Genomic DNA, 23,216 nt, shown 5'->3' with positions numbered 1-23,216 from the left:
TGTAATATGAGTAATCCCGCAGACATGCCACAATCTTTTCATTAGTTTAGAGGTAAATTTGCCAGTCCCCAAATTGGTAATAATCTCGGAAGCAAAGTCCATGCGACACATATAGCTTGTTAATCCATCTGCCACAGTCTGATTTTCAATGTTTCACAATGGTACTGCTTCAGGACACCTTGTGGCATAATTGAGTATGGATAATAAAAATCTATTCCCTCTTTTGGTCACTCTGGGTAGGGGTCCCACTATGTCCAGGCCTATTCTTTGAAATGGAGTAGGGATGATTGGCAAAGGACACAACTTAGCCCTGGTCCTTTCATTTCCAGTCCCTTGTCTTTGGCAGGTGTCACAGCTTTGACAATACCCTTTGACCTGCTTTCCCATTCCAGGCCAATAGAAATTTTCAGCAATTCTTTGCTTAGTTCTTGAGATCCCTAGATGGGCTACAAATATATTTTTGTGTGCCTTTTAAATAATTCTTTCTCTATATTTAAAAGGAATTACTAGTTGTTTATGTATACTTTCCCCTCCCCTCTTAGGATTCACTAAGACCTCTGTGTACAATAGGTCCTTCTCCACACAGTATCTTTCGGGGTGTTCAGGGATCAGTGGCCCTTCCTCAGCTAGTCTAAAACATTTGTTTAAAGTAGAGTCTTCTTTTTGTTCTTGTCTAAAAGACTGATTATGAGGATTCCTCATAGAGACTAAATCAGCTGTTTCATTCCCTTCTATTATTCCATTAGGGTTATCATATTCTTCCTCAGGTGCTTCCCCTTTTCCTTTCTGGGAGTGAGTAGTTACTAGAAAACTCTTCACATGCTCAGATAGATCAAGTCCTATTAAGCATGGGCTAGGAATTTGATCGGATATGGCTACTTTCCAACCTCCATTCCACCCTTTATATTTTATTTTTTTTTAGCCATTGGTAATGTAATTAATTTGGTTCCAATTCCTTTAATGGTAATGTTTTCCTTTCTTATTATATTTTCATTAGGGATTATGTCAGGGTGACATAATGTTACCTGATAGCAAGAGTCTTTTAATGCCAGATACTTATTATCATTTACATAAATAACTTCACCAGAGCAGCGAAGAAGCTCCTGGTTACTTTCTATCAAATAACATTGCACTACTCTTGCTAAAGGAGGCTCTTGTTCTTGGCTTTCTGTTCTCACTGTGCTTGCTATGGTTACTGGTTCAACTGCCTCTGTGGTAGTTCCCTTATGCTGTACACAATATGTCTGCTTTGGCTCACTGGAATTTCTCACCCGTTTTTGCTGACCAACATCTTTATTCTTGGTGGTCTGGCATTGAGCCCAAAAATTTCTCTCCACACCCATAACATGTTTTATTTGCTCTAGGTTCAAAATATGGTTTATTAATATTTCCTTCAGAGCTATATTGTTTCAGGTGACTTAGCTCTGGAGATGAGGGTTTGTTTTTAAAATAGCTTCCAGCAGCTTGTGTCCTCCTGAGGTATTCTCTATTGCCTCTCCTTCTGTCATCCCACACTTTCCCTCCAATTTTTACTTCAGAAAACTTTGGGTTTCTGATTTCATTTATATCTGTTTTTTCACAAGCCTCTTGTACACTTTTAGGGTTTTTGTCTCTTACTAAATATCTCAACTCCCTTGGTAAAATTGAATAAAACTGTTCCAGTCCCATTATGTTTTTCATTTCTTCTAGAGATGTGACTTTTTCAGGCTGCAACCATTTCTCCAGATATTGGACCAACCTTGCCCCTAAATGTGAATAAGATTCTTCAGATTTCTTTGTCAAGGTACAAAACTTTCACCTCAGATGTTCAGCATTAATGTAGTATTCAGCATAAACCACTTTTCTAAACACCTCAAAATCTCTTGCTTGATCTAGTGGCACTTGTGAATAGAGATCTGCTAAATCCCCACTTATTTGAGATCTTAACACAATCATTTTTTCACCCTCTTTCATGTTAAAGTCCCAACAAGTGCACTCAAAAGAAATAAGAAATGCTTCTGGACAGTTTCCTTTTCTACACAGGGGAAATTTCTTAAGATCTATTTTAACAATCCCTTCATTATCATTGTTGTTGTTGTTGTTGTTGTTGTTGTTGTTGTTTTGAGCTGTCAATCCTAATTTTTTTATTTATATTTGAAATTCCATTTCCCTCTGTCTTAATTCCATTTCTCTTTGTCTTTCCTCAGCTCTAGCTTTTTCTCTTTCCATTTCTAATTGATTATTCATGGCAAGCTCCTGTAATTTAAATTCTTGTTCCAGCTTCCATCTTTCAAGCTTTTGGGAGATTAGAACATTTTCTCTCCCTGAGGTACTCTCCTGAGTTTTCCCTTGTTCTACAGAAATAGGGACTCCATCCTCTTCCTGAGGTAATAAGCCTTGGTGTGCCTCTTCAGGATCACTTAACTCCATTATTTGCTTTTTACTCCTTATGAGACTATTTCTTTTGCAGATAGTCAAGCCTCTGTTTAAAAATACTTTTTCCCTTTTCTGAATTACTGTTACTCTGTAGCTTTCCTTCGGCAGCTAAGGGTGGCTACACTGTTTCTTCTGGCACCCAGCCAAGCTCTTCTTTGTTCTGAGACAATCTACTTTCTTGCCTCCAGACTCAAAACTATTTCAGATTATTTTTCCAAGCTTCTGCTTGTTCCTTTTACCTCAGACATGTTTCTGACCCTCGCTTCCGCTTTTGTCCACCAGCGCTCCCTTAGCTCTTGGAGCCTTGGATATAAAGCTAGCCCACTGGTCTATTCAAATCTTAAGGTAAACCTCTAACAAAAATTTTCCCTTCAGAGTCTTTCCCTATCCTAGTCCCCAATCTGTGTTTAGGAGTCCCGCTACTAAGCTTTCCCTAAAAGCTCTAGAGAGTCACCCACTCCTTCACAACAGATCTTTCCCTGACTAATAGGTATCTTTCACTCAGGAAAATTCACTTTTTTTTCTTTGGTCTTACTGGACTCTTATTCAAATCCCGCCACTGGTCACCACTTTGTGACGTACACCCTGTGCCCCTGTTTGTTTCCCTCAACCCAAGGGTCCACGCTGGCAACATTCCTTCTTTCTCTCTCGCTGCCACTAGTAGATTTCTTTTATCCACACTATAAAGAACTTTACTCTGAGACTTGCTGCCAACAACAGAACTTGTTTTTATTAAAGGGTATAAAAGGGTAACTTTATTAATTTTCATTAGATCACAATCACAGAAATGTTATATTTTAGGTTCCACACTCAATCACCTCTTGTTTACTTATTTTCAATTTAACCAGTTTATATTTATTAGGAACAATTCTCTCTCTATCTCTGACTATCTATCTCTTTCTGCAAACCTCACTCCTTCTTCTCTCTATCTCTCCAAGTGACTAACTGACAGACCTCTGCCTCTGCCTCTCCTGTCCTCTCACTGGCTTATGCACATGAGGTTCCGCTGTGATTGACAGGACCAACCTGGGCATCCATCACAGGGGGTTTGTTTGTTTATTTTTCCCATTTCCGATGGGTCTTGGGGTTTTTTGTTGCTTTTTGGATTCCCCCCCATTTCTGATGGGTCTTGGGGGGGGTTGTTTGCATTTTTGTTTTTCCCCCATTTACAATCTTGCACAATCTGCTTGACTTTTTTTTGCTTTCTCTTGTTTGCATTTGCAATTGGTCTTGCACAGTTGATTGGTTTTTGGTTTGTTTTCTTTGCATTAGGTCTTCCACATTTGATTGCTTTCTGCTTTCTCTTGTTTTCATTTGCAATGGGTCTTGCACGGTTGATTGGTTTTTGGTTTGTTTTCTTTTCATTAGGTCTTCCACGCTTGATTGCTTTTTGCTTTCTCTTGTTTGCATTTGCAATGGGTCTTCCACACTTGATTGCTTTTTGCCTTCTCTTGTTTGTATTTGCAATGGGTCTTGCACTGCTGACTGCTTTTCTTCCCTCCCCCCTTTGGCTGGAAGGGATTAATCATGTTTCTGACCGGTCTTACAGTGATTTTTTTTTTGTGATTTTTTCCTTTGGCTGGAATGGATTAATTGCATTCCAATGCATTCCAACAGGAAATGGTGCTTCGACTTACGACCATTTCAACTTATGTCCATCTTCCTGAGCCAATTAAGTTCTTAAATTGAGGCACCACTGTATTCCAGATTCCTATTATAATCCACAAAATGTCCTCAACACACAGGAAACATACTACACATGACCTCCTAATTCTTAACAAAGTACCTTTTGTGCAGTACACACAAATAAATCTGCCCATTCTTTAAGTTTTAGGGAGCCATAGATCTCTGCTCCACTTTCAGGCCAAAGGAAGCAACTGTGGTGCTATTATACTAATAATGATAAGAATAAGAATAAGAATCAAGGAATTCGTGCTAACAGCAAATGTCAACTCTGCCAAGAAAAAGATGAAACTGTGTCACACCTCATCTGTGAATGTCCAAATTTGCACGAAGATTGCACAAACAGATCACAAAATTAGACATGATAAAGTGACAAAATTAGTGCACTAGTCATTATGCAAAAAATATAACTTGCCAGCAAAACCAAAAAACAACAACATGGAAACATCAGGTAGGGAAGGTGTCAGAAAATGACAAAGTCAAGATCTTGTGGGATTTCTGGATCCAAACTGATAGATACCTTGACTATAATATACCAGACATAGTAGTAACAGAACGAAATAATGCCTGAATCATTGACATTGCAATTCAAGGGGATACAGAGTTGAAGATAAAGAACTGGAAAACCAACAAGGTACAGAGACCTAACAAATGAAATATCTTGCCTGTGACTGAAACATACCTCAGTGGTCCCCATTGCCATATGGGCTTTGGGAACAATATCAAGAAATTTTACACAGTGTTATATGCAGTTGCAGATTTCAGAAATAACATCATCAGAGCTACCAATAATTTTAAACTGGGCTTTGGATCAGTAATGTTAGTATAGGAGCTGTCAGGGCTGTTTTTTAACAAGTTCAAGCAACAGATGCTTAGAGAACTTGTTGAAAAACAGCCCTGACAATTGCTTTGTGTTTGGTGAGAAGTGGTTAACTGATGCAAAAAGAAAGGTTTTGGGACTTTCCCTTGCTTGGTCTCTCTTTGTGAACTGTAGTGAGCACAAGAGGGTATCTTGACTGCTGACACTGATATTGTCAACATTCAGACTGCCCTTTGCTATTCAAATTTGGTATCCTTTTTCCTGCTGGCAATGTAGGCTCGATACTGAACAGCAACATCTGTCCATTTCCTAGTGTTCTGAATCATACATAGAGAAGCACAATATCCCACATTCAAAAATCAGAGGTTTGTTTTTTGAGGAATTTTATAATTACTGTCATGACTTAGGAGCACTCCAGTATGCTTCTTATATCTGTGACAATCTTTCCCACCTTGTTCTCCAGCAACAGGGTCTTATTTAAGATAGAACTGATTCTTTCCCAAATAAAATTGGCAATTCTTTCAATAATGAGAAACAAAAGGAGAAAAAAACTGCAAGCACAGAGAAAGTTTGTCATTATTATCTTCTCAGGGAAAATAACATAATGACAAAACTGACTCAAAAGGCAGTTGATAGAAAAGTCACTATTTACCACTTGTTTTAGAGATGAAACTTTCTTGTTGCTAATTTAGAGGTTCTTATATTGGTAAAACCTATTGATTATAAGTTTGCAGTTTACAATTTGCTGATACTACATGCTACAAAATCACTTCCAATTTATGATAACCCTAATAGGGTTTTGAAGGTATGTGAGATGTACGTGGAACCTTCTGCCACCTCTCAGATAATTTCCGCAGCCTAGCAAAGATTTGACCCTGGATTTCCTCAGTCCTCATCCAAAATGTTATCCACCACACCAGACTGATTTTCAGTTTAAAATAGGGCTTTAAAATTGTAATGAACTTTACATGTGCAAGTTTCTTTTTAATGTGTATTCTTCAATTTTTTAAATCTGATTATTACCTTTAATTTGGTTTCCTACAAAAAAACCCAGATGATTTTGTCACAGTATTAATTTCCCTGTTATGTGAAACACAGCTCAAAAACAAGTCAATGAAACATGCCATATTTTAAATACATAAATAAAAGGCATATAATTTTTTCTGAAGTAACATTTTCTAAATAAATGCAAAAAAGCTTAAACAGAACAGTCTAACACAGTGCAATATTGAGTTAGCTATTGACTTTACGAAGCATTATCACCTCCTTGACTAACCCTTAGCTGCCAGCCGATGCTGCCTCAGGCCACTACACACCTAATTGCTCGGTAAAAAAGGCTGTTTCCCTACCTCATTGAGCTGGATGATGTGATAAATTTGCCTCAGGTATTCACAGCCACCTGGTTTGTGGCAGATATCCAGGACCATCATGTCTATTTTCTGCTCAGTCAATTCAAGCTCAATAGCTTCCTCTTGTAAGCTTTTACCATCTTCTGCAAGAATAACAGTACTTGAAAAGAAAGAAAACATAAGTATTAGGAACAAGAAGTGATGAAAGCTAATAAGTATCAAGAGAATTAATCTAAGAAATACAGTCATTTTTAAATATCTGAATACCTTTATATAAAACTGTGAGGATACTCAACGTTTTTCTACCACTCATACCCATTTGTTTTCCCTCTTGTATTTTTCTGTATTTATTTCCCTATTGATGCCACTGTGGAATCTTGACTTAATACAAGAAAATATAAAGCTTGAATTTTAAAAACAAGCTAAACAAAGTATAAATCAAACCAAAATAGTATTTCTGATTCTAAAAGCTGCTTCCTTAGATTTCACCAGCTGTTCCATTTTAAATCCTGGATAAAAAGCTGCAAAATTAGCCATTGTACAAAGTGTACAATGAAATTCAGCATCTTAAAGGTTTCCAGCGGTCTGCAATGTAACTTTATTCCATTTGTTGCTTTGGGGAAATAAGTCAAACTCTTAAACTCCCTTCTTGTTTTTTGCTTGCAAAGTTAAGGCTTACTTACAGTATTTATCTTTCTAATTAGACACATGTATTGCTATATGATTCAACTTTCATAATTGTACTGCAAATTCTCTTAGACACTCCAGAAACTAACAGACGGCATCTTCATCTTACAGTTCTTATGGTGATTATTTTAAAGGCTGCAATGTAACTTTGTGAATGAATAAAGCAAGTTGCTTCTCTTATGAAGCTTCTCTTACTGTGTGCAGTACAATCATCTGTGTAGAACTAATATAACATGGGGGTTACTGTGTTAATCCTGACTTTTGTGAGACTTATTAATAGTAAACGGACAAGAGCCTTAATTATCAATATTTAGCAGTAAACTGCAATTATTTGTTTTAAATATGCCAACATTACATTTATTTGATCATTCTGGTCACCAAAATGCCACACAATGCTTGAATGTTAAGGTATAATTTAGGTTCAAAATGCAACTACTGAAGGTCCTAGGCAGAATACAGTTTGAAATGCAACGAACATGCATTTCTGCAAAATACATGCTATGTGAAAAATTCCAGAAAATTTAATGTTTATAACTAGAAAATTTTAAAGCTAGCTTTTAAAAACTGCATGATTGTACTACTGAATTCTATGTGAAATTGCTTAGAGGATGACATTGAAAAAGTTACAGCCCTCTGACAAAGGAGTGTATCAGTGTCAGCACCCAAACTGTATCCTTTCCTGTCCATCACTATGCAGGTGAAGCAGATGATTGGATTCAGTCAGTGCTGTGATTAATGAGTTCCTCTCTGGATTTGGGACTGCCTATCAATCATGTCATTAGGGAGAATGTGCCCTGAAAGAGGCAGACCTCAGCCAAGGAATAACTGCATTCATCTTAATCTTTATATGCATCCAGTCAGGCAACTCAGGGTCACCATGATGAAAAATAATAATCTTCAACTCAACAAATTACTTTGCAAAGACAGATATTTCTTTACTTTTCAAGCTGAGTGTTCTCCAGAATTTTAGTTGACTGTTTATAGCCTGGGAGCTAATAACAAACTGAAGGTTATTTTAATGTACAGTAAATGCTTTTGGCATTAGGGAAGACAGGAAATGAATACAGTTGCCACTTTTAAAAAAAAACAACACTGAATTTCCTTTTCACCATTTCCATAAAAATAAATTAGATTGATGTTCATCAGCTAAAACAATGTACTTGATATGACCAAAGCAATATTAAACAGAAATGCAACTTATTTTTTTCCATCAAATGATATTTAACCTGTACCAACATTGGTTTAAAATTATACAACTTGTTCAGGCAGTAATTTATTAGATGCATAATATTTTGAATTCATTTAAATCACTTGATAATTCTACAGTTATTAAATTATCATAGATCCAAAATCTGTGCAGAGAGTTTAACGTAGACAAATCACATTTACCGCATTTCTTTAGACATGTTAGGGATATAAAATGAAATAAATGAATAAACAACCAATATAATTGTTAGCCCCAATTAGAAAAGACCCATTTAATCACTAGGACTTTCATTATGAAGTTCAGTGGTTATAATTCTGCTTGGGACTAAAAGTCTTATTTAATCCGTATTTCATAATTAAAATAATCTGTGGTCAGAATCCTATTGGTGATTTATGTGTTTGTTAAGTTAATTTACATAACTTATTCTGGCAAATTGCAAATAACAAGGTGCAGATTGCATCACCAGGCACATCCTTATGTTGTGCAAGTAGACACATTCTTCACAATGTGGCCATTAACTCATGAGTTAGTAGCAGCTCATTGCAGTAAGCTATACAATTTAATTTAAAGACATGAAGATCATAAACACCTCCAGCAACATAAAATTCAATTCTGCAAAAAAATACTCCAGTTTATGAATACGGATATTGTGCTCCTGTATTCATGATTTGAAACATAAGGAAATGGCCTGATATTCCTGCACAATTTCATGCCCGCACTGCTAGCAGGAAAAAAGATCCCAAGCTTTATGTAGCAAAGGGCAGCCTGAATTTTGACAACACCAATATCAGCAGTCAAGATACCCTCCTGTGTGTGCCTGATGGAATAAGTGGTCTGAAAAAAATAATATCTGAGTTCATACATCTTCCAATTTACCTATATTATCAACAACAGTATTTGCTTCAAAAGTCCTTACAATGTTCAGGCTGAATTATGATACAGTGGTGCCCCGCATAGCGAGGTTAATCCGTTCCGGATTAACCCTTGCTATGTGAAATCGTCGCTAAACGGAATGTAAAAGCCCACTGGAACGCATTAAACATCGTTTAATGCGTTCCAATTGGCCCTAAACTTACCGTTCAGCGAAGTTTCCTCCATAGCGGCAGCCATTTTCGCGCCCGGTAAGCGAGGGGAGGGCGCGAAAACGCTGCATGTGGGCATTTCGGGCGTCAGGCGGCCATTTTAGAACCGCCAAACAGCTGATCGCCCGACTCTGTGGGAGGTTTGGGGGGTCGGCAGCAAGAGGAGGAGAAGAGGGAAAGTGGGGGGGGGAGGATGCGCGAACGCGCGGCTTCCCTCCCTTCGCCTGCCTGCCTTGCAGCCTGCTTTGGTCCCTGGGGGCGGCAGGAGAAGGACGAGGAGGAAGAGGATGCGCGAACGCGCGACTTCCCTCCCTTCGCCTGCCTGCCTTGCAGCCTGCTTTGGTCCCTGGGGGCGGCAGGAGAAGGACGAGGAGGAAGAGGGAAGTGGGGGGGAGGACGCGCAAACGCGCGGCTTCCCTCCCTTCGCCTGCCTGCCTTGCAGCCTGCCTTCCTCTTCCCGGCCAGCGCGGCCCCGCATCACTCTCATGGCGGCGGCGGCTCCTTCCTGGCACCCTTCAGTAAGCGAGTTTTCTCCATATGGATGGACGCTATGCCTCCGCATTAGCGATCCCGGAGAAGGGATCGCTATGCGAATTCGGCGTTATACGGTGCGTTCGGTATGTGAGGCACCACTGTACTCTTACAGTGAATATTATTTTTTCTTTATCCCTGTTATCATAGATGGCATCCAGTCTTAATCACTGGATTACAGCCTCAAAATTAGTAATAAATGAAACCATAAAGATTATGAAGGTCAGTGTCAATAAGCATTTGTGTGATAGTATTAATGTTTAATGTAGTTCCTGCCAACCCAATAACTTTGCAATAAAATAGCACAAGCTGATGTGCTGGATAAATGCATATTCATTTACATGGATGATTCGATCTTGCAGTGCTACATTTCTCAAATAGATTACAAGAAGCAAGAAATTAACGTGTAGGCCCTTATGAAGCCGGAATGAAAGAAACAAATGCTTCTACTCTAACCAGAGAAAAGTTTTCAATAAACCATATAAACAACTATAATCCAGTAATAAATTTATCCTAAATGCTACCAATTTAAAAATCCACAAAATTCAGAGAGCTTTCAAAGACTTCTTCATTCAACTTTTAGAAAATCTTCTAAATGCTGGCAATGTGAAGTGAAATCTGGAAAGACTGATATTTTAGTCACAAAGGAAGCAGCTGGATGCTTTTCTTGGCAATTTTGAAATGCCCCAATTTCCCTCTGGATATACTGTTATTTTACAAAACTAAATGTGCTTATTTGTTTCTAATCAGAAAAGACCCTTTGTATGGCCCCCATCCTCCTTAATTTAATCTCCATAGCAAAATCCATTGCCAGAATATATGTAATGACAATTCATACTTACAATGGGGGAAAATACCATGTTTCTTGCTTTCTATTTATACTAATAATCAGAGCTCTATGGGAATACAGTACTTGCTACAGTAAACATTTTTACTATAAAATATTTCATTATAAACAGCATCATCTGTAAAAGTAAAAAGTAAAAGCAAGCAAGGAAACAGAAAAGATCATGTCTTCTTACCAATCCATGCTTAGTTTTCTTGCCTTTAGTAGCTGGTTTTCTATCCAGTTTGGCCTTTGTTGTTCAATGCTCTGTATAATCTTGTGTGTCACTTGTTTGGGGCTGCTTTTCTTTTTCCCTAAAATGCTTTCCAAACATACATGAATTAAGGTGAGCTTCTCTTTACTCCATCTGTCAAGAGTTGTACCAGTTAAAAGTTCTGTGGTGTTTCCATCCTCAAATATCCGACATATGATTAGAATCAAGATCCAGACAAGAAGACCAGCTTTTTTTGATTCAATGAAGTTTTTTGGCATTTTCTTCTCAGATAGAAAAAAGAAATACTTAACTGGGGGAGGCAAACATGCAATCACAGTAGGTAACTTGCTGATTACAATAGATACTGCATGAGCAGCAAGTCTTGTGAAGCCTTTAAAAAGAAAATGAAAGAAAGAATGGAAGAAGTATGATTAGCATTAAGCATTCATACCTCACAACACAATTGTCATCACTGAGTGATATTTAACTTTAAGACATACTGTAGCTGAGAAACATAATCCCATTTCACATATCTGTCATGGCTAATGCCATCCTTTTATGATGGAGGAGTGAACCAAATCCACTGCATCAGCTATGTAGATAAAACCTCTGAAAAGTGAATGTACATGAACACCTGAGCACACAGAGGCCCAGTTACCACATCTTCCTACTCTTTCATTACATGGACTGTATCTATATACAGCGCCTAATGCACGTTAGATTAATTATCTGTATAATGCAGAGAAGGCCAAATGTACTCCTTCACACTGTGCTCACATGTATAGCCCTAACTGATCTATGAACCAAGACATACTCATCTTGTTGGAGTGCATACATTATTGGACTTGAACTGGGCAAATATGGATTCAAACACCTAAGTGTCTATGAATATTGCTAGATAATGACACATCCTAACTTCTCTCATCCTGATTTAACATATGAAGTTGTGGTGAAGATAAAATGGGATACTGTCTGTATTCTTTGGAATAAACATTTCTTCTCATTTAATTGTGGTCAGATCATATGAGCATAATTGTTGCAAACTACAGCTCCTATATAATGCAAGTAGAATTAAAAGATCTGCTAGCATGCTTATGTGGTCTCTCAGCTTGCTTTGCAGATGCTGATACTGCCTGATTGCTGCTAGAGTCTTTTGCCTCCCAGGTGCCATTTAAGGATGCTAGCAGAACTTCCATTTTACAACTGGGACACCTCTGGGCTGTCCCAACATTTGCAAAGCCAGCTGAGACTCTCCATCACATATGCCAGCCCACCAGTGGCTCTCTCATCTTATGTAGGGTGGAGTTGTGGCTGACAGAAAAGGGAATTGCATGGAGCTCTTTCTCTTTACACATCCTGTTCCCAACAGGCATATGAGGATGAGGGCCACCATGATGGAAACTTGAGACCATACTGTGATCGAAGTAGTGTGGCAAGGGAGGCAACAACCCACTATCTATCTATCTATCTATCTATCTATCTATCTATCTATCTATCCACCCATCCATCCACCCACCCACCCATCCATCCATCCATCCATCCATCCATCCATCCATCCATCCATCCATCCATCCATCCATCCATCCATCCATCCATCCATCCATCCATCCATCCATCCATCCATCCATCCTTTAAGAACATTTCTATACCACTTTTCTTTTACAAATAGTGCAGTTCATACACAGTGTTATCAATTAAATATCAGAACAACACCTAGGTTAGTACTGGTAACATTCAGTTGGTGGTGCAACCATTCAAGCCTCGGAGCCTGCCTAATGGCAGTGAGGAGACTGGGTATCACTGCAGAGGCCATAATTTGTTCCACCATCAAATTTTCTAAGGATGGTTAGTACCCCAACTATTCCCATCTGTCTTTCTGGTCAGTTCCCAACTGTCTTTCTGATTTGGTTTGTGATTCAGTTCGTGCAACCCATTTTGCTAAAACAAAATGAAGCATCAAACTTTTCCCCACTCAACACTTCATTCTGCTTTGGCCTGCCTGCCCCCTTACCACTGCCCTCATTGCCTTCCTACCTGGTCCTACTGCCTCCTTCTTTTCCTCTTCCTCCTCCGCCACCATCTTCAGATATATTGGCTTCCTGACAGGTGTGTGAATGTTCAGAGACAGCAGGCCTGGTGGTAAATGTAGGCGGCAGGATCAAGTAGAGAGGCAACGGGGCAGTGGGAAGGAGGCGGGCAGATGTGAGAGGGGGTGGAGGTGTTAGGTTCCCTTCCCCCAGGCAAAATCCAGAAAAATGACCAACAAACTGATGAATTTTTCTGGGGGTTCAGGTGGTGTTTGTGGGTAGTCACAAACCATGAAACATCATGAACCACCAGCTTTCCAGTTCATGCCCATTTCTAATAGAGGCAGAAACATGAAGAGAAACCAACTGCAAATATCTGTATTTCTCTCTAACACCAGCTGTTTGTCCTATTTCCTATTGCTTGCTCTTGCAGTAAAGACTTAGCAATGAGCTTTCAATTTGTGTTTTCACTGGTTTTAAATTGTGCTTTTAACTTAGTTCTGTTTAGTTGGTATTGTGTTTGATTGTATTCTTCCTTTATTTAATAAATGACATGCTCTGAATTCATCTTTTTGAGAAAGCTAGAATATAAATATGAAAACCAAATAAATGAATACACACATTTACGCTCACAGAGGCACATTTACTCATTAACATCCTGCCATTCAGCTTATACATACAGTCATGTGAAAAAGGAAGTACACCCTCTTTTAATTCTATAGTCTTATGTATCAGGACTAGAGGTGGGGGTATTCATATTCATATACGAATACCTCCACACAGCTGGACTTAACAAGGGTCCGCCCCTGGGGCCAGACCGTTCACTCACACGACTGGCAGCAGCAGCAGCCTTGGTCAGCCTTCCAATCGCTCCCAGACTGCCAGTCTCTTTGTGCTCATCTAACCACTCGGCAGCCATGCAGGGAGACTCATCCTCCCTCCCCCTGCCTGGAGTTGGCTAGATGAGCAGAAAGAGAGCTGCGTTCTGGGAGCGATTGGAAGGCTGACCGAGGCTGCCACCGCTGCCAGACACATGAGTGGACAGTCCGGCCCCAGGGGCAGACTCTCATTAAGTACAGCTGTGCAGGGGTATTTGTATTCATATACGAATACCCCCATCTCTAATCAGGACATAATAAAAATAATCTGGTCCAAGGTCCTCTCTAAGATGCACAGCTACATGAGCAAGCACCCCTCTCCCTGCTTCCGCGCAGCATTCTTTCTCCTCCATGCACCCACACCAATCATTTCCAGCCCCTTTGATTCTGGTTGTGATGGAACCCCATGTGGGGGACAGAGTTATATGCATGAGGGGCATGGAGTCACATGCGTGAGGGGCAGAGCTCCACCCAGCGGGGCTGAAAATTAGAGGGAATGTCGATCTGGTCCTCAGCAGGTCTGAAAATTAGGTATATACAATCTCAGATGAACAACAACACATGACATATTACACTATGTCATTATTTATTTTACAAAAAGTGAATAACAATAATTCACTGGTTCAAATCCTATTGTTTAGCATAATCATTTGAATTAAAGTAGGCCCAATGAATCAGTGGGAACTTGGTGAATCCATTCATCTTTAAGTTCCAGTGATTCAAATTGGCCTACTCTAGTTGCAACATATTATGCTAAAGAAAGCTGTTACTAGACTACACTACAAGGAGTTGACTCAACAAACCCTGCTGATGCAATAGATGTACTGTACTTTAATGCAACTTACTAAACAATGGCCAATGGCTGTCACTTAAAGCTGAAAATAGCCAATTCTACACCAGGAGGGTGTAGAGTAATAAGATGCATCTTGATTTATGTTGACCAGAGCTAATATCTGTCTTCTCTCATGCTCTGCCAAGGAAAATGCACCATACATGGGACCTTCCTATTCATTTTACTAAGGCAAGATACTGCACTGGGATATGTCAACAAGTCTATAAATAACCTTCTAGAAATATCAGAAATTGTGTTAATATAGTGCTCGTTCTCAACCCACACTGCTTAATTCCAAATCTTTAGTTTTGATATGTTCTCATTAAATGGGTAACAATTATTTTGACAGATATATATAAGCACACCTACATTTTCCTGATTCTTTTCTCTTCATTTCTCTAGGTGTGTAATTCCATTCCTTTGGAACAGTCTTCAGCAAACTTTCAGGAACAATTTGCTTGTGCTGATAGGTTCCATAGTTCTCTGTTGCTTCCCATGAGTGCATCAAAGAAATAATCTGCTTCACTATACCCTTAACTGAATTAATCAAGGTGAGTTTCAAGCATCTGACAACCTCTGGCTCTGATTCACCACAGCTAGAAACTATGGAGACAAAACAATCATAATCATGAAATATTAAACATCAAAATTGATCAATTTCGGCACTCTAAAGAATTAGAATTTTTCATAGTTTTCTGTAGTTTTTCAGCACTCTCTTTCTTGTTATCCCTCTCCCACTGGAATTTGGATACCATAATGGCTACATTGATATTGGATCCACATCACTGAAGTCTATCCTATATTATAAGGCTCTTTTCAGCATTGGAGGCCCATAACAGTAAGAACTTCAAATAATGTTCATTTCTATATTACATAACTATGTAATTAAATATTGACCCAAAACCTGTGGTTACGCTGGTATAACACAGGTGGCATAACGTTTGGCAACGAATTGCCCAAAGTTAAGAAATCAGTGTATATGATGTCAGTTGCATACTGAGCTGCGTGACTCGGTGTGCAATTGATGATGTCTATGATGATTTCTAATTTGAAGCAGTTTGGCTCCAAACGTTCCACCATTTATAGCTACACAAGAGGATTCTGGCTATTGTATTTATATAAATTATTTTTCTCAGCATCTATTCAAACATTTGTTCAGTGAAAAGTTTTTAATTACCCAAATCCAACATGTTTTTCTTTTTTGTGCCTTCAAAATACCTGATGAAGCTTTGATTTGCATTGAAGACTGGATTATGTAATGAATGGCATTTTAAAATAAAGATGTATATTGGATCACGTGATCATAATAACCAGGGGTCTCAAACATGCGGCCCGGGGGACATTTGCGGCCCACCGGATGATAGTTTGTGGCCTCTGCCTTGCCTGCCCCACGTGTCCTCTGCTGTCAAGAGTCAAAAAAAGCCTCGTCTCGCTCACTGGCTGTCTCCCAAGAAAGCGCCTCTTGCACCCTCCATCCAGAAGTGCAGCCTGCCAGCCAGCCCAACTGAGTGTGCCTCAGAGGAAGGTTGCTGGACTTCTTTGTGTGTGTGTGTGTGCGCGCGCACGCGTGCGCATGTGTGTGCGTGCGCTTTGCGGAAAATCTGTTGCGGCCCAGCCTCACCCAGACTCTGCCTCCAGCGACCCCGAGGTAAATTGAGTTTGAGACCCCTGATCATAACCATCATAATAATTTTCTTGCCATATTAGGCAAGAAATTTGCAGAAAGAAAAAAGTGTAGAAGACACATAACGGGGTGGGCCATAATTGGTCCAGTCCATTTCATCTGAAAAGACCTTTGACCAAAAGTTATGAGAAGGTTGGATGGAAATAAGGGAGGTGTCAGATGTCTCTCTTTCTCCTGCTGCACATGTACAGTAGAAGAACACAGGAAAACATGGGTATGTGATGCCACACTGGAATTTCTCTGATGTCAAATCCTGCATTTGTAAGAGTGGAATACTAAAACTATTTTTGGCACTACAGAACGCTGCTATCTGAGGGGTGAACTACACATACTGTGAATGCATTGCGCTTCCCCTGAGCATACAATTTTACTTTTTACTTATAATTAAAAAGCATAGCAGGAGGCAATTTGCATTGGGACCCTGTCATGGATAGCAAGAGGTTTTAACCCATTTAACTTCACTCAATTCCCAATTCAGATTAGAGGCCCTATATTCACTTTATACAATGAGGTGCAGACTCCCTTTGCTTCAGGGGGAATTCAAGAAGAAGCCCACCCTCATGTCTGCATCCTGGTCCAGCCTCCTCCAGAAGTTGTTTATTAAAGAAATATTCAGCAATTATCAGCAAATTACACAAATAATATCATATGTAATTTCACTTGAAAGGAACTTCACATTCAAAATATCGGAGGACAGCACATACAAAATCACATAAAACTATGAAGAGATTCTTCAGAGTTCTAAGAAATTTTGTAGTATTGCAGTAACTCTCTAAAACAGAAATTAGTGCTATTGTCACCTCTCCCCCACCCCCAATGAACACTGCTAATGCCCTAATACCACATGTTGGGCAGAATCCTATAATATTTTCATGCTCGCATATGTCCTGTTCCCAAGCTGGGGTTAGCCTATTAGGAAACAAAGGTTCATTAGAGTGCAAGGCAAACTAGGTGCAAGAGATCAGAAGCCAGAGTCCAAGTCAAACCAGTTCAAAAATAATGAAAGCAAAAAGAAGAGTCCAAATATATAGGTGAACTGCCTCAACCACACCATGAGCTCACCTGTAGGCATTTGTTCAGCTGGGAAGACAATTCATTTCTAGAATTTGGCCTGCTTCCTCTCCCCAGCAGGAAGCCTCTTCCCTAAAGAAGACCCCCAAACACACACAGTCCCAAGGAAGTCCCTTCTCCTGAGGAGACTTTCCCTGCAGCAAAGCACTTCATCTTGCAGGTTCTCTCTGGGCTCATGACTTTAGCCTGCTATTTTTGAATGGGCTGGGAAGAAGTCCAGTCCCTTCTGACTTTAGCTCCAATGTGGCTCACAACTGGGGTTTGGGGGGGTATCTATCGCCATCTGAAGATTTAGCCTCCTCAATATCTGTGGGTGCAAGGTCTGCTGGATCCGAGAATTCAAACCCATGTTGGGTTTTAGACTCTGTCCCATTCTCAATGGATAATGCATTTGATGAAGGAATGACATCATAACACAATGGTATAACTCTTGGTTGTGAATTGCTGCAAGTTTTGAAGTCAGCACAAGGATTTGCTGTTGTGTGCCAAGTTACGTGACTTGGCACACAACAACAGATACCTGCACTTCTTGTTTGTTCTGTGCTATCAGGCTGGAACCGACTTATAGCAACCCTAACAGGGCTTTCAAGGTAAATGAGATATTTAAGGAGTGGTTTTACCAGTTTCACTTGCCCAGTGATTGTCCATGGCAAATGGGGATTTGAACCCTGTTCTCCAGAGTCCTTGTCTGTCACTCTATCCACTACATCACACTGGGAATCTCTTAACTCATGGCAATTCACTGTTGAAATTGATGCCGACTACATGGGTAGGTGTAGCTAACAGGATGCTGGACATTTATATTAATTCTTGCAGCTTCTTCATCAGAGATAAAATGAATGACAGAATGTTTATGAGTGCAACTAAAACACCAATGTTGAATGCTGCTTTCATGATTATAATGGTACATTAAAGATATAGTATACAACATTATTAATTTATTACTTTGTAGTTTGGCATTAGAAGACTTCTGATATTACATTGTTTGTAAATTTTTGCAATGTAATTCCTATATCAATAAATCAAGAAAACCTGATATTTCAGAAATGAAATAATTTCACTACATTTTTCATACCTGATATATTGTGGAAGCAATCCCACAGCTGTTCTTTTTCCATATAATTCTGAAGAACATTACCAAGTGATTTGGGAGATAAATTACAATAAGACAACACTGTAAAGATTGCTTCAGCTAAACTAGGTTCTTTTCTGTTCTTCACGTCTAGGCAAATATTTTGTTCTTGACCTTTGGACAATTCAGGTTCTTGAAGAAAGGAAGGAAGAAAGATCTCAGTGTCAAAGTAAAAGAACATAGTAGAATTAAACTACGTATATGCAAATACAGATTTATTTTTAACCAAACACAGACGTATCTCCTTGTCTGTTCTATAATAAAAACACTATTCCAACTTTGTATCAAATTTACATTCAGGTGAAATCAGGTGCCTGCTAGGGATGAATGAGACATTATTAACAAATTTTACTAGTCTCACTTAGACCTTTTTTTCGCTAATCACAAAACTCCTTAGGTTCTTCATATGAGGAGAACTTTGCACTTTTACTCTGAATTTTGCTTGAGGTGAAATTTCAGAAACAAACTGACTGGGGAGCCACCTTGGCTCCTGTTACAAGGCCAAGGGACAGACTGGAGTGAAAATCTCCTCCCTCTGGTCCAAGTGCCAGGGCCTGAAGTTTGAATTTGCAGCTGGCCACATTCTCACATCAGCCCCTGCAACCACCCCATGGCATTGGTGCTACCTCTATTCTTGGGGCCACCTCGGCCACCTGCTCTGCCAGCAACAAGGAAGCCCGGTAAGGGGGGGGGGTCATTATCAAGTCATTATCCACAATCAAACTAACACATTCAAGCTGAAGCAGCCTCAGTAGAAATTGGAACGTAATTTTACTACAGAATTTGCCATATAAAAATGTATGATATAATGCATACAATACTTCTTTTAATATACATCTAGCAAAAAATGTGACAGCCCTGGATATTCTAGATGCATTTCAACAGTTATATTATTACAAATGTAGATAGCATCAATACTTACTTGAACTTCTCAATAAAATTTTCAGTAGGAGACAATTATGATGTAGCAACGTTTCCAAAAGCAAGTTCCAATTACAAAATGGTTGGGATAAGAGGAGTTTCAGTTGACCCTGAGCTGCCATTTCTCTGGCTGATGGGGTCCTTTCAAAATGTAAGATAAAGTCAGAATAATATAGTTAATTTATCTATGAAATTAATAGCCTTAAAGTGCACATGTAATACTAACTCCTTTAAATGTCAATTCCTCCCAGATTACTGTGAAAATGTTTTCATGGTTGCTTACTTTAAAGCTGCTCAGGGAAGGAATTATATTTAATCTCAACTAGCTAAAAGCAAATTAACGTTTGGTAGACTGCCAAATTTATAACTAATACAAAGTAACCCCATTTATCTCTTTCAGTGGGACGATGTATACTCTTGTTTCATGAGACAAACATTATTTTTAATGCCCAAATAAATGTGAGGAATTATATTTCAGTTGTGTTATATTTAATCATTAAGAATGAAGTTATAAAAATATTTGAAATCTCATCTATGAAGCAAAGTCATACTATAATTAATACATAATTATTAAAAACATGTTCAGTCATATAAAAATGTTGCATACTAAGGACGTCTACATTGTAAGATGTGTCTATTCCTGCAAAGGATTAGTGCTAAAAAGCTACCAAAAACCTGTGTTCACATGTTGTATCGTATAAAACCGACCAGTATGTCTGAAGTATTAGATTATAAAGAATCCTACCTTGTGAAAAATATTCACAAATGTACTATCGTCACCTGATGTTTTGCAATTCATATTGGGCTGCAGCACATTTCTCGAAGTTGCCCTCACTTCACCCCAATAAACTAACATGATCTTGGGCAGTTCCGGTCTCCTTCAATGAGATTTTCATTTGAAATAAATCCCAATAGATTTTGCCCATGCTCAAGTTCTTTTTGCACACAAAGAAAAAGAAAAATGGCAGCTTGACTAGATTTTCAGAATTCCTTTCGTCTCAGTTTAGTGCTCTCATTTATTTGATTAGAAGTATATACACTTCAACCATTATTTGTGATATTAGGCTTATCTTCCAGTCAGACATGGAACACCTATGCTCTGTTGCAGATACACATAGAGTATATGGGTTATTGATTAGAACACCCAGTCATCTGTTCCATTTCCCAATATACGGTATAAACATTTTTACATCTGTATTTATTTGGGCATTCAGGAAATGAATATCTCTTTTTACCATGCTGTTTTCTACCTGGATACAGGGTATCTTAATGGAATGTTAGTGCTATTTAATTTAGAATTAGTATTTCCTTTCAGTCTCTATATGTACATGAAGCAATGTTCTTGAACAGCTTGCTATTCCAAAAATAATATTTAAAATAACATATAGATCAGCTGATAGGAGTTTCAGGTTACGGAAAAAGCTCAACAATCGCTGACCAGATGGAATGTTACTGCCTTTCAGAATTTACTGATTCTTGGCTTTTAAAGCATCATGCAAATTGAAAGGTACAGTGATGTGATTCACTCAAAGGGAAAATTGAGTACTGCAGACATTCCCTGCAGCCACTGTGCTAACACTAGTAAATGCACTGAGAAGTTTTATATTGGACATATGGAGAGGCATATGTTCCCTCCTCCTCAAAGCTCATGTAGCTGTGAACACAAGGCTACCCACATGAAGAGGCAAAAGGTGAATTCTATATAAAATATGGCACATGTAAATGCTTGATTCTGTAATGAGACATTAGTTTGGAACTACCTCCATGGAACTACTACAAATGGGGGCCAGCTCACAGAAATCCATATAAAGGAACATATATTTCTTTATACCAGCAAGGTGTGGACCACTCAACTGCACTGGGAATCGGAGAAGATGTCTGGCAAGGCAATAGTAGTGCTAAGGCTATAATCAGAAATTTAGCTCTTTCTCTAACATACACAACTACTCACCAGATCTGAGGATCCAGTGTCACTGTCTTAACATGAATATGTGTTGAAGTCAATTATTGTTTAAATGAAATTACTTATTGCCTTGAAATACAGCATAACATTTTACTTTCAGATATTTTACAGGAGGTTTAACACAGTAGTTACAGGGAAGTATCCACATTATGTAAGCTGATGATTATATAGGCTGGCTTTTCTAGCCTCTCCTCACTGTAACCCCCTGATTTCCTAGAGCCTCTTTCTGAGTTTTTGGAGTCTTTGGGAAAAGCTCAGGAAGTGAGCTTGTACAGTCAATGGTTCTCCAAAGCACTGAGACCAGTGGAAACTAAGGCCTAGCCTAAATGGAAGAAAGCGTTTACTGCTTACAAATTGTGTTTAAACTATTATGAGTGATAGAGTATATCTGAAGAAAAGTTATCATTCTGGTATACACTTTATTTTAGTATTTAAGTTGTAGTTATTTTTAAGAAACCATATTTCCCATATTGTTCTTATGTCAAAGCAGATGTGTTGCTGTCTAATTAGTCTGACTTTATGAGTTTGAACATATTATACCCTGATGTTGACTTTATGTGATTTTAGTGTTTATAACTGAATCTAAATTGATAGTAAATGTTATTTGTTTTACATTCAGTTGCCCTGCAGAAGAGTCATCTGACTGAAAATGTATCAGACCTGAATAAATTATTTATAATGCATTCTGGGGTTCCCCTTCTCACTTAAAAAAAGTATTAAGGTCTTGTGTGGTGGGATAAGTAAACTACATAATCAAAGCCACTCAGATTTAATGTGGAAGAAAGTGAACATTTTATTCTCCTCCTGCTGAAGAATAATTATAAAAACTACAGCATTTTAATACAAATATTACAGATTATCAGGGTGGATGAGGTGGGTGGGGACTAGACACAAAATAGTGCTGGGAATAAATTGGCTTCAAAAAGTAGGTGTGGGAGGGCGTGTGGTCCAAAGTTATAAAAGAAATGACAGTTAAGCTGATAGCATATGTCTCATATGTAAATTTCCATTACACTTACTGAAACAGCAAGGAAATTGTGTGTTTGCTTCTAAAAATACCAAACTCGAGCAAAGCAGCAAGTGTAAAGTTTAGATTTTGTAGAGCTATGTAGCCTTTCCAATGCCCGAAGTTACAACTTTTTAGAGATAACATATATTTTTCTGAACGATAGAAAGGAAAGAATAATACTTGAATTATATTATTGCTAAGAACTTCATACTTTATGGACACAAGATAGCATGTCTACAGTCAAGTATCGCTACTACTGTGTTTCCCTGAAAATAAGACAGGGTCTTATATTGATTTTTGCTCCAAAAATTCATTAAGAATTATTTTCAGGGGATTTCAATCTACACTTATTCAAATACAGTCATGTCATCTTCTTCTGGTTGCTGCACAATACTGCACAATGGTGGAGGGCAGGGTTTTACTTAACTGGGGCTTATTTTTGGAGGTAGGGCTTATATTACGAGCATCTTGAAAAATCACACAAGGGATTATTTTCAAGTTAGATGTTATTTTCGGGGAAACAGGGTACTATTAAATACCAACAAAGAACTACCCAATCTTGGGCATTGTCCAATGTCAAGCCAAAGACAGTATGGAATTATTTAGGAAATGGTGCAAATACAATATGCTTATATTTTTATCCTGGATAAGAGGACTGGGGATTTTGTGGCCATAGAATCTCTTCATCTGATCCAAATTCCTACTATCAGCCTTACAAATGGTTAATAAAATTTGCACACAAAATGGAAGTCCTAATTTCTAATCCTCATTTATTTTAACTGCATTTACCGTTGTTTCTTCAATATAGAGTTGTACAGAAGAGAATTCAAAATTTAAGGGAAGACTGGGATGAGGAAATATTACCCATTCTGGATTCCTTCACGA

The 23,216-nt window shown here is 38.6% G+C and overlaps 1 protein-coding gene across 2 annotated transcripts in view; it reads right to left on the bottom strand.

Moving 5' to 3' along the window:
* The window catches only part of KIAA0825 (KIAA0825 ortholog), a 284,329-nt gene that overhangs the window by 163,928 nt on the left and 97,185 nt on the right, over positions 1 to 23,216 (bottom strand). For both annotated transcript variants that reach the window (XM_020793239.3, XM_020793243.3), the window contains exons 13-17: positions 19,361 to 19,500; positions 18,382 to 18,570; positions 14,921 to 15,154; positions 10,797 to 11,205; positions 6,268 to 6,427 (exon numbers count right to left, since the gene is read on the bottom strand). In XM_020793239.3, coding sequence (XP_020648898.3) covers positions 6,268 to 6,427; positions 10,797 to 11,205; positions 14,921 to 15,154; positions 18,382 to 18,570; positions 19,361 to 19,500 — 1,132 coding nt within the window. The remainder of the gene's footprint in view (positions 1 to 6,267; positions 6,428 to 10,796; positions 11,206 to 14,920; positions 15,155 to 18,381; positions 18,571 to 19,360; positions 19,501 to 23,216) is intronic.

The sequence above is a fragment of the Pogona vitticeps genome, chromosome 2, assembly GCF_051106095.1.
Source record: "Pogona vitticeps strain Pit_001003342236 chromosome 2, PviZW2.1, whole genome shotgun sequence".
Classification (NCBI taxonomy): Eukaryota; Metazoa; Chordata; class Lepidosauria; order Squamata; family Agamidae; genus Pogona; species Pogona vitticeps.
This window is presented reverse-complemented; position numbering and strand designations above follow the sequence as displayed.